This window comes from Oncorhynchus masou, chromosome 8 (assembly GCF_036934945.1).
Source record: "Oncorhynchus masou masou isolate Uvic2021 chromosome 8, UVic_Omas_1.1, whole genome shotgun sequence".
Classification (NCBI taxonomy): Eukaryota; Metazoa; Chordata; class Actinopteri; order Salmoniformes; family Salmonidae; genus Oncorhynchus; species Oncorhynchus masou.
The window spans coordinates 41340622-41353765 of NC_088219.1; the positions used below are offsets into that span (position 1 = coordinate 41340622).

Here is a 13144-nt window from a genome sequence, read left to right on the forward strand (position 1 = left end):
TCTAGCCATGTAAACGTAATGCACCAAGCTCTCAGGCTTACCAAAGTCACTAGCATCTGACTAGCCTCCCTCTGGAATATCATACTACTCTGTGTATCAGAAGATTTGTTATGAACTGTTATGGAAGGGGGGTAACTAGTCGTTTGCACAACTGAGTGCATTCAACTGAAATGTGTCCTCTGCGTTTAACCCAACCCTTCTGAGTCATTGAGGTGCGGGGGGCTGCCTTAATCGACGTCATCGGCGCCCAGGGAGCCATTGTTGTCGGGGGTTAACTGCCTTGCTCAGACTTTTCCACCTTGCTGGCTCAGGGATTCGAACCAGCTACCTTTCGGTTACTTAACCGCTAGGCTACCTGCCACCTGTTATTAACTGTTATTGACCCATATATACGCACATCCTCATCGTCAATTTCTATAATGGAGAATCTACAATAAATTGCCCTGTCTACTATAGAAATTGGAAGGTAATTGAACTAGGAGTGGCAATAGCACACTGTTATGATAATATAGATTCTTTTTTGTTTTTAGATTGGCTGATGTTGCTTAATGGAGTCCATTCCAGTAGTATGGAGGGCATAAACAGTTTCCATTTGCACAAAACTGATGACTGGGGATAGGACTGAGTCATATTCAACTAAGCCTATTACATAAAGCACTTAAGTCTCTTTCTCAGTACAAAATTATTCAAATAATCAGGAACAGTTCTGTCTGCTATTTATATAATTTTTCATTCTCTCTATGTCATATTCACAACTGCTGATAGCTAAAACCCCTTGACACACACACACAGACACGCACACACGCACGCACGCACTCACACACACCCATACACGCGCACACAAGCAAGCACTCACACACACACTGTCCACGGTGCTGAATGTTATCTCATTTTCTGCAGCGCTCTCTCTTGCACACACACATACACACGCACACACACACTGAAGTCCATTCAGATGGCTCTGTCAGAAGGTTCTTGATTTTGCACCACACTATTGGTGGTGGCTTACAGTGGCCTCAATTATACTTTAATTGTCTGCCACTATGAACTATAGGATTAATATTTGTCTGTCCTTGCAATCGCAATGCGGAGTTTCTGCAGTAACATTGAAAATCAAGCTGATAGCCAAAGCCATTAGCTTGGCCGGTTCTGTGAGGGAAGAGACTTGTTAATTGCCTCTCTCTCTCATCTTTGCTTATTGTAGTGGAATTGGTCTTGTTTGTCACTCTTTCTCCATCTGATTGTGGATGCTCCGCTTTATAATAGTGTTTTCTTTTGCTTTCCCTCAGCGATCGCCCCCAAACTCCTTTAATTAGCGCTATCAATCACTCCCACTCTCTTTCTCCCTCTCTCTCTCTCTGAACCATACCCACAGCTCAGTTTAGTGGAGACAAGGACTCCATTCCTCATTATTCTTCACAGGTGAACCTTTACTGTGGCGGTTGGATCGCATCTCCCAGAGCCACTGGATGTCTCTCAGATGAATTTAACATGGCTGCGCTGATGTCTCCTAAACAGATCTCACAGACCTTTGGAAAGAGAAATTGACTTATTAACATGCTAATACCATGTTGATATGATGCACGGTACAAAGTCCTGTTCTATTGACATTGCTATTGGACGATTCCTCTCTGGCAAACTTGGAGGCATTCAGCAGGGCACAATGTTGTGGAGGACAGAAACGTGTGATTTTGAACAAACCTCTCTGAGTCTGACATGTAGAATCATGCCAGCTCTATTTGTGACACTTCTGTCTGCAATGTTTGCCTGCTGAACTCAACCCTGCTCTGCTGTCAGGTGGTTCACTTGTGTATTCGCTTACTATTTAACTTGTTGCTTTCTGTCCCATCAGTCAACGCAGTGGACTGGCAGGCTGATTCTGTCCAACGATAATCCAGTGATAATCCAGTATCACAGATGGCCTATAATTAGACCAGCTAGATGTGACGTTATCTGTAGATCTGTGCCTCCCGCCATGCTCCCCACTCAACAATAACAACGTCCATTCACTGATAACAATATGTGACTAGAATGAGTTATATTGTTATAACTCTACTATCATATTGTTAACCGTGGACAAACATTTTTACTATGAGAGATGTGTCATTCTTGGACTTTTTGGATGTGTCTATTCACAGGGGATCGGAATACATTGTCTGTTCACTAAAGCCCACGTAATTACATCAGATTGCTGTGGTAAAGCCAATTAAACATCAGTCATTTCTTTGCTCAGTGCATATTGATGCCATGTGTATTCGCATCCTTATTATTATCGATGCATCTGTGCGTGCCTGCGTGCATAATGACTGCGTCAATCTGTAGTGCGCTTCGAATATTGAACTTTTCAATTAAGCTAAAAAGGTATCGCCAATTAGAGTTCTGTCTGCACTCGGTCGACCAGAGGAGTGTGTGTTGTTTGTTACCAAGCAACTTAGTCACTCCACACTGTTGGCTGCGTCATTTCCTCCTGACAAGAGACTGGAGAGAGGGAGCGACACACTCTAGCAGCGTCTATATGCTCGGGAAGCTCGCTGAGACGCATCTGCAGTCTAGGTCAACGCAAGGCAGGATAAAAAATTAAGATGGATATAAACAAAAAACTACCAGGATTTTTAAAACTCTGGATTACCTGAAAATGGCTGAATTGTCTATGCGTTATTTGTAACACTTTTAAAGCTCAGGCTGGATATATTTGGATAGACAACTCCACAATATAAACTTCGGTCGCCGATAAAGGAACCAAGCGAAATAACTACTTCTATCAAGAACATCGCGCGTATTATTTCCGAATCTTCCGCATACATAATGGTAGGCTTAAGTTTACCACTTGATATTCATAAGTAGTAGACATTTTTTATTTTGTTGCGCTCAAGCTTTTCTCTGGTGCCTGTTGACGAGGTGATATCTGTGGATACTGGAGAAGCAGCTCGCGGGCTACCTGATCTCTTCACGCACAAAAGCAAGACACGAGCTAATGACACAGAAGCTTGTCGTGCTCACCATTACGCTTTCTGACAGAGTTGAGTTTTCTGACCAAGGTTCCGAAATGTTTCTTCTATGTGCGTTAGTCTATTTCAGGTGCCTTTTTGACGCATGATTAGCCTAACTTATTACGCATTAGGCCTACTGAAGTTCTAATGTTAGGCTGTTATTAAACTGCAAATCTGTTGAATATGTCCTATAGTTTGTGTTTGAAATTATAACATTGAACTTAAGTTGTTTATTTGCTCGAGGCTGCGTTCTAAAACTGTTGGAATTCAGCCGGTTGGCTTAGCCAGACCCAGGCTCAGACCTAGCCAATATGACTATTAGTGGAGTGGACGTCCTGCAAGAATCGCTATGCCACGCTCCGTTTTAAAGGAGCATAACCCAGCATTGTCAGCCCCTAATGCCCAAATGTCTCCCCGCTCCAGTGTTGCTGCGTGACCCAGTCACATGTCTAGAATGAGCACGGATCTAGAGCGTATGTCGCTCAACTCCTCCTCCGCCAACTCGGTGGCCTCGAGTGCCCGCACGCTGTCAGCCAATGTCAAGAAGCTGCACAACGCGCTCAACCTGCTGCTCAACGAATTGGAGCGGGAGCAGTTCATCCACTGCCTCAACGTGTACCACTCCAAGCGTAATGTCTACGACCTGGTTCAAACACTTAAAGTCATCCTCAATGCGCCCAGCAAACGCCAACTTCTGCCCATGCTACGACAGGTCATTCCCCGCTCAGACCAGCTTTTGTTTGACCAGCACACCTCGGAGGGCCTTTACTTGAAATCGGATTTACTTGCCAGAAATGGGAGCGCCGAAGCGTTGGGCGAAGTTCCCAGTGGGAGTCCAACTCCTCCTGGGCATTTCTTGCCAACCCCTCCCGGATCTCAAGTTGCGATGCGCGGCTCTCCGGATAGTTTCAGCACCAGCAGTGATGGGACAGCTCCCCTCGTCCCGCTGCTCGGGAGAGGCTTTCTGCACGAGCCTCCAGGAGAGGTTCGACAAGTGACCCTGAAACGGCACAAGAGCAACGAGGGCTTGGGTTTCAGTATCCGCGGAGGATCGGAGCACGGGGTCGGGATCTATGTGTCTCTGGTGGAGCCGGGATCCCTTGCCGAAAAGGAGGGACTAAGGATTGGGGACCAGATTATGAAAGTCAACAACACAGTGTTCGATAAAGTCACTCATGCTGAAGCAGTGAAGGTAAGTGGTTGTGTGGTAAAGTGTGTGTGTGTGTGTGTGTGTGTGTGTGTGTGTGTGTGTGTGTGTCCAGCAATATATAGCGTGTAATCACAATACAGAGTTAATACACAGAACACCACACACACACACACACACACACACACACACACACACACACGCGCGCGCACACACAGAGAGAGAAGAGATGGAAAGGAAATGATGCTGGTTTACAATGTTTTACTCCCACTGTACAGCCTGCCTCTACTAGCTCTCCTATGCTCCACTTTTTTAAAGTTCCCCTGAAGCTCTTAACTGAGCAGTCTGTCTTGGCTCTGCTTCTGGAGTCTGCGCCAGGGTGGGCCACACAGTCAGCGCTTAGAGCTTTTTTAGGATCATCTTTTTCATGGCACGCTTGGCGGCGAGGAACAGCATCGTGACTGGAACTGGGTCGTAAATCCCGCCATCCCGCGGCCACGTCCAATTGGACGAAGCAGAGAGATGCAGAGAGAGAGAGACGCCTGTCTACCTACCGCCTCATCCGATTGATCTGAGTGTCTGACTCAGTGATGAAACAGAGAAGGCTGGAGATGAGATGACTTTCCCTTTGGCTGGACTCTCTCTCTCTCGCTCTCTATACCAGGGCAGCATACTCTTTTGCTGTTTAGGAATTAACAGAACTATCTGACTAGTGAAATTAAATACACCCTCTTAGAGTTGTTCAGAGTTGCTCCCCTGGGACTTCTGCTGTTGTCTGACCTGCCTGTGTGTGGATGGCCGGGGGATGGGGGGAACGGATATGTGGAGCAGTAAGGTGGAGGTAGTAGTTAACCCAGCTGCTGGTTTGGGGCCCACCAGGCAAGCTGTTAACTGGTAAAGGCCCACCAGGCATGCTGTTAACTGGTAAAGGCCCACCAGGCATATTGTTAACTGGTCAAGGCCCACCAGGCATACTGTTAACTGGTAAAGGCCCACCAGGCAAGCTGTTAACTGGTAAAGGCCCACCAGGCATACTGTTAACTGGTAAAGGCCCACCAGGCATACTGTTAACTGGTAAAGGCCCACCAGGCATACTGTTAACTGGTAAAGGCCCACCAGGCATGCTGTTAACTGGTAAAGGCCCACCAGGCATACTGTTAACTGGTAAAGGCCCACCAGGCATGCTGTTAACTGGTAAAAGCCCACCAGGCATGCTGTTAACTGGTCAAGGCCCACCAGGCAAGCTGTTAACTGGTAAAGGCCCACCAGGCATGCTATAAGTTAGGCCTCTCTTGGTCTCTGGGGGTCTTGTCAGTGATCATCAAAGATTGAACTTTCTCTAGCTGATGGTAAATTGTCATGGCCATGATGAACATACAATCCCCTCTGGCTGAGCCTAGGGGCCTGTCTGTGCGTGGACTGCATGTGTAAGGAGCAGGCATGTAAAGCAGGTACATGACTGAGAGTAAGGTCAACAGCAAGATTGGATTCTTAAGTAGATTTCTATCACTGTAGTTGTAGTTCTAATTCTTCTTCTTCTTCCTCTGTGTCCTGAGGTTCAAATGGCAAAGCGATGACAGTGTATTTATTGTAAGAGGACTTTTAGCGTGCTTCTGTTGCCTATTCCTTATAAGTCATGCTACACTATAAGGTCATACTGAGTGGTCATAGCTCATATCCAAGAGACCGCAATTTGTAACAGAGGTCTACCTTTTAAAATAATTAAATGATCTGTCCAAAATTCACCGGTCCCTTGTCGAGAATACATTTTGCAGAATTGTAAACGTTGCAAAAACAGCACTGAGCTCTGTTCATGATTTATCGATATGGACATTGGCTGCAGCTCAACAACCCCTATGTTTTCTGCCCTAAATAATTGTGGTCCAATCCTGGCCAGGGTTTCCTGGCTCACCACTTGTTGTTCAAGTACAGGACCGGCCCACTTTTGTAATGATGCGGGGGTGTGCCGTGCGTCATCCTCTCCACACAGATAGCTCAGAAGAGAGAAGAGACCAAAACAGAGTGCTGAGGCCAGCTGGGGTCTGCTGGGGTCACTTGGGTCCATTCCTTTTTTTAATGACGAAGTGAATTATTTATCAAATGCTTTAATTGCACAGGCGGAGAATAATTCCTCTTGCCTTTGTGTGGCTGTGCACCGGTTTGATCAATATTGAAATGTTTTCCCGTGGTGCGTTTGGAGGACGGGCTAAGAAGGAGAGCAGAATGAAGATTTCATCCCAAATAATACCCTATTTCCTATGTAGTGCATTACTTTTGACCAGGACCCATAGGGAATAGGGTGGCATTTGGGACACATCCGAAGTCACATTCGTCTCACTGATCCAAATTTCTGCATTTACAGCCACGGGAGAAGATGGAGCTGTCCTTCACACAATCTTTCAGCCTTCATCTTTACCCCTTTTCTCATGTTTTCACTGTCGCTCATACTCAAACTCCTTCTTGTCATCTTTCCACTTCCCCCATTTTCTCATCATAAACAGAAAACACATTCATCCCTCTCTTCCTGCCACTGGCTTATATTGGTCACATGCACGCAGGCCCGGTATATATATATATATATATATATATATATACACACACACACACACACACACACACACACACACACACACACACACACACACACACACACACACACACACACACACACACACACACACACACACACTGGCAGACTCTTTGTCAACATTCTTCATCCCCTGTCTGTCTTAAAGTACTGTTTGTATTCACCTCCAGTCTCTCCTGGGATCTTCCACAGCTGCCCTACCACATTGATTCTATTGTGGCTGTTTAATTGTTTTACAATGGACTGCAAGGTTGGGTCAGTTCACAGCCAAAGTGTCTCTAATCCATCACCTGGTCTCACTTGTTCTCTACAGGCAGAGTATTGCTGGACAAGCCATTAATATCACCTATTCACTGCCCAGAGCTGTGGTCAGATATGTGCTGAAATATCACTCATTCTATTAGCGTCTGGCCTGTTCACTTATACTAACATTGATTTCAATGGAGACACTGGAGACCGCATTGGGTGCACCATTAAAGTGACAGTTCAATTGTCTGGGTGGTACCTGGTTTAGGTGACACCATGAAGGCTAAACTCAGACAATTGAAATGCTTGTATGGGACTTCCAGCTTTAATACGTTAACTGTGTCCCAAATGGAACCCTGTTCCCTACTTAGTGCACAACTGGACTCTGGTCAAAAGTAGTGCACTATGTAGAGATTAGGGTGCCATTTGGGACACAAACTGCATGATTTATTGTAGAGTACCTTGCCTCCTCAATGGACTCTGACACTGTTTACAATGTGTGTTGATCACTCTGGTCATGGACAGCACCCTTAGCATATGTCTGATTTCAGCTCCGATGGATTTACAGCTGAACTGGGCATGGGGGATTCTCTCAAAGGCCTTTTCTGTGTCCCAACTAACATCTTATTCCCTATGTAGTGCACTACTTTTGCTCTGATCAAAAGTATTGCACTATATAGGGAATAGGGCACCATATGGGACACAGCCCCTCTCTCCTCCCAAGGTTACGTGGGAAGGGTGAGCCTCCGGTGGAGGTCTGAGGTGAATATTAAGTAGGACAACAGGATGGAGGGCTGGAGGGATGACTCTGTCTGAGCTATTTGGATTTTTGCTCAGTAGCTTTAGACAGGTATGTGTTTGATGTAGGATGGAGATTTACACAGGCGCGCTGACACAGCTGTGCTGACACAGACACGCACGTACACACGCACACACGCGGTTGTGCCTTAGTTAGGGCTTAGTTATCCTGCAACGGAAAGGAAGACCACCCCGGCTGGTGTGTTGATAATCCCGTTTCTTTCACTGAGGATGAGAGAGAGGGAGACGAAGAGGAGCGCATCAGGGGCTTTTCAGTAGTATCACACTGAAACATGTTGGGTGGAAATGCTGTTCCTTGGAGGAAAACACACATACACACACTCTCTCTCTCTCTCACACACACACACACACACACACACACACACGCACACGCACACACACGCTGCTGCTTACTGCCTGATGGGTGCCGCCAGCTAACGATTTCCCTTCCAGAGGAGGATGGAGAGAGGGAGGGGGGGGGGGTGTTAGAGTTGCAGAATGGGAGAGGATTTGAATCATCTCAAGGACTTGATGGAAAATTCTGAAGTTCTCGGATGGTATACTCATGTTCAGGACCAGAAGCGATCCTAACCACAGAACAGCAAAAGTTACAGCATATGAAGACCCAGAGTTGTTCCCTGTCAGGTCAAAGTCGTAAGGAAGAAATGACTGGCCCGATTCACTTTCAATATCATTATCAATCTTTAATCATGTTCAATATTCATATATTTAATCAGGGTACGAATTATGTGGGAATCAGGGGGTGCTCAGCTCTCCTGAATTAGATGTTAGCTCCCCTAAATGCAACAAAAATCTATCTTTGGGGGAGATTTCTAAATAATGGTAATTTAAGCATTCTCCTGTTTGTTTAAAATGCAGTGGTAAATATGTTTTACAGTGGTAAATATGAAAATAAAAGCCCCTCTTTCTGATGGTTTAAACCATATATTTCTACATGGCTGCACAAACCGCCTCCCTTTCCACAGCGCTGTTCACTGTTCACAAACCGTCTCCCTTTCCACGGCGCTGTTCACTGTTCACAAACCGTCTCCCTTTCCACGGGGCTGTTCACTGTTCACAAACCGTCTCCCTTTCCACGGCGCTGTTCACTGTTCACAAACCGTCTCCCTTTCCACGGCGCTGTTCACTGTTCACAAACCGTCTCCCTTTCCACGGCGCTGTTCACTGTTCACAAACCGTCTCCCTTTCCACTGCGCTGTTCACTGTTCACAAACCGTCTCCCTTTCCACGGGGCTGTTCACTGTTCACAAACCGTCTCCCTTTCCACGGCGCTGTTCACTGTTCACAAACCGTCTCCCTTTCCACGGCGCTGTTCACTGTTCACAAACCGTCTCCCTTTCCACGGCGCTGTTCACTGTTCACAAACCGTCTCCCTTTCCACGGCGCTGTTCACTGTTCACAAACCGTGTCCCTTTCCACGGCGCTGTTCACTGTTCACAAACCGTCTCCCTTTCCACGGTGCTGTTCACTGTTCACAAACAGGTGAACACGGTGCTGTTCACTGTTCACTGTTCACAAACCGTCTCCCTTTCCACGGCGCTGTTCACTCAGTAGTGCTGAATGTCGGCCTCAGATGAGCTCCTGTAAACACATAGATTTCCTTTGTACCTCCTCATTTTCACCATCTGTTTTCCATGTGTCCTTGATAAAAAAAATAACCAATGCCCCTATTCCAATGCATTAGATGTATCTGTTGATTTGTCATTGTTTGCTTCTGTCAGTCATCGGTTTAGAGCGCCCAGCCAAAAGAAGTCGACCGTATATTGAGCTTCGTTGTTTTATATCAGTGTTTGTTTTTCTCTCCTCGATCAGCGGATGATGGTCGCCAATATCAATTGACAATTAGCCTACAGCTGGACACCAATGCGCATCCAATCCATCCAACATTAATGACAGTAGGCCTGTATTTGACTCTTTAGAAGCATTTGATTTTGTAACTGCATAGGACTACGTTATTGTGGATTTGTGTCCCCATGAGAACTGTTTTCACGGTGAAACATAATGAAACGTGACGTAGGTATGGTTACACTCACAGTGGACTTACCGCGATCTCACCGTTTCCAGAAAAATTGTATTGAAAGTCTAGGGAGCATGATATTTACCGCGACCGGTGATTAGTTTACCCACCAATTTTTTCGGCCACTGGCTACCGGTAGGTCTATTTGAAGTTCATGGTAATAGGCCTACACATTGTAGCCTAGTGTAGCAAATGTACTGTTTATTTTTAATTTCACCTTTATTTAACAAGGTCAGCTAGTTGAGAACAAGTGACCATCCTGTTTTTCCCAGGACAACATTCAGCCCCATTTCAGGTGTCCCGACTTCATCAATGACATTTGGCTAATTTCATTAGGCACACTTGTTGGTGTTTTGTAAACAGATGTCTATTTCCACTTATACAATGCTGATTGGTTAAAACCGCATTCCAGACAATGTTGCCACCGGCTAAATCTATAACATTAATATGCCTATTTACTCTGTTCCATCTGACTGTTCAATCCATCAGCCCAGCCAATGAACTTGATCTCCTCTTTGAAAAGCATCTCACTTTTATTTTAGACATTTAGTTCTCTCTGAGATTTGCAACATAGTTTATTGAACTAGGCAATAACAAATGCTTTATTTTCAATGATGGCGGTGGGTTTACTGCCTTGTTCAGGGGCAGAAAGACAGATTTTTACCTTGTCAGCTCGGGGATTCGATCTGGCAACCTTTCGGTTACAAATCCAACACTCGAACCACTAGGCTACCTGCCACTCCATAGTAATGAGCGTATCGGGACGAGACAGACAGGCAGCGTTTCTCAGACCGTCTAAACCATGAATAACCTGGCATCATTTTTATGTATATATATACAAAGAAATGTCAATTGAAAAAATGTAAAACAAAACGAAGTGCAGCTAGTTTGCAGTCTTTCCAGCTTCAGTTTGAAGCGATTGTGTTAGCTGTGTTGTTGGCTAGCTCTGAATAACAGTGTCCTGACGAGACAGCACATTTCCTTTGCCAGGGCGAAAACGCGCCTCATTACCTCATTGTTATGGATGTATCCAAATAAATGTCACTAGAAAACAACTTAAATAAATGCAGCTAAATCCTGGCGGCACTGTTTGACGTGACTGTAAATTAGCCGTAGTTGGCTAGCTAGCAAATAAGGGATACGAACGTTATCAGCCAGTATGGCAATGGAACATTTAGAACGTATCCATAGATACAGAACGAAAAGACTGAACAACTGGGTTGCGTCTCTGGCAACCGAGTCAATAGAATCAACGACCAGCCGGTTTCGGTAGCAACCCTAGATTTGTGAAGGGACTATATCTTGTGGAAGGATGAAATAGTATGATTAAATTAATCAAAATGACGTTTTTAATTAAAATATTTAAATCATTATTTAAATATGTTGATCACCCGTTGTATAAAAGTGATAATTCCCTCGAAGTCAGTGTTTGAAGGATATATTGGCATGGTTTTCCAGCCCTCGACTTCATCTAGGGCCTAACACCACCCGTGCCAATATATCCTCAACCACCGACTTCTCTGGCATTATACGGTAATTATCAAATGGCGAGTGTAGGCTACATGCATTGCACTGTTTGGATTATTTTGGAGCAGATGAACATGCATATGTATCCTACTTACATTTTTGTTGGGGTGTTTATGCCACATTAAAAGGTCATTAATTTTTACCATTAAATTACAACATTATTATTAGGCCCCCGAATATCACGGAGTAATTCACACTCTGTAATTACCACAGTCAGTCTCTTTCAACGGCATGCAGTGTCAAGTCTGGTACGACATAGTGAGCTAATTGGTCACAAGTCGATTCTGCTAGTCCAGTTATCAAGCTGTTTCATGTTGTAAATAGATAATGATTGGTCATATAGCTACAACAAGGATCTATCTACAGAGCATGACAGTATGAGAGCTTTTTCTTTGGCACCCTATTCCCTATATAGTGCACTACTTTTGATCAGGACCTATAGGCTAGTGCACTATGTAGGGAATATGGTGCCACTTGGGACACAGCCTTTATCTAGGGGATCCAGATGTCTTCTTTACCTCCAGGATCACCTGGGAGAAGCTCTGTCTCTCTCTGGGTCATCTGATGCACGTCAGCATCGAGTCTCTTCTCTCCCACGTCATATGACCCTGGACACTGTCTGCCACCTCCCTCCCTCGCTACCATCTGTTGCATACAATATAATAACTCTCACTGGTACCTGTTATCACTACTGATATGCATGTACATATAAACCCACACACACACACACACGCACACACACACACACACACACACACACACACACACACACACACACACACACACGCATAAACCCACGCAACCACACACAAACAAACACATACATGAGGAGAAGGTAGGGAGACACAGAATGAATGAGTGCCCTTCTCCTCCTCTGCATAAGATCTCTGTGTACCACTGCTAGCTAGGTGGGCATCTGCCTTGCTAATGAGTGATCCTGGAAGGTATTGATTTTAAGCACATGGGAGAGTCCGGATGCCCAGTCCTGTTCAGTCCCCTCTCCTAGAAGACGTCTGATAGGCTGTGTCCCCTGCTCAAGGCTTCCTGGGTCTGAATTATTGAACAAGAGCTACGCTTCAACGTATTGTCTGTCTATGAAAGAGGGAAAGAGAAAGGGGTAGACAGAGAAAGAGAGGTTTAGTTTTCTTTCTCTGCTGCTCTTTGGCAATCCTCTCTTCTCTTTCTGTCTGTCTGTCTGTCTGTCTGTCTGTCTGTCTGTCTGTCTGTCTGTCTGTCTGTCTGTCTGTCTGTCTGTCTGTCTGTCTGTCTGTCTGTCTGTCTGTCTGTCTGTCTGCCATTTCTACTGTTGATCAGAGAGCACAGGATACAACAGGTGTCATACAGTACAGTGAAATTCTTACTTGTGAGTTGTTTCCCAACAGTGCAGTAATAAAACAAATAATATAGATAATAAAACATCTCATAAAAACACACAAGAGAAACCGGAGAATGCAAGCATATACAGGTCAGTGCCTGTCCCATACTCAATGTGTAGGGGTACAGGAAGTGGTGGTAGGTATGTACTGTACATAAAAACACACAAGAGAAACGGGAGAATGCAAGCATATACAGGTCAGTCCCTGTCCCATACTCAATGTGTAGGGGTACAGGAAGTGGTGGTAGGTATGTACTGTACATAAAAAGTGACTGGTAGGATAAATACACTACCATTCAAAAGTTAGTGGTCACTTAGAATTGTCCTTGTTTTTGAAAGAAAATAACATCAAATTGATCATAAATACAGTGTAGACACTGTTAATGTTATAAATGACTTTTGTAGCTGGAAACAGCTGATTTGTAATGGAATATCT

At 45.0% G+C, this 13144-nt stretch overlaps 1 protein-coding gene across 1 annotated transcript in view; it reads left to right on the plus strand.

Moving 5' to 3' along the window:
* The first annotated feature begins 3444 nt into the window (after window positions 1-3444).
* whrna (whirlin a) overlaps window positions 3445-13144 on the plus strand; it is a 138720-nt gene continuing 129020 nt past the window's right edge. Inside the window, exon 1 of the mRNA XM_064971268.1 lies at window positions 3445-4182. Coding sequence (XP_064827340.1) covers window positions 3445-4182 — 738 coding nt within the window. The remainder of the gene's footprint in view (window positions 4183-13144) is intronic.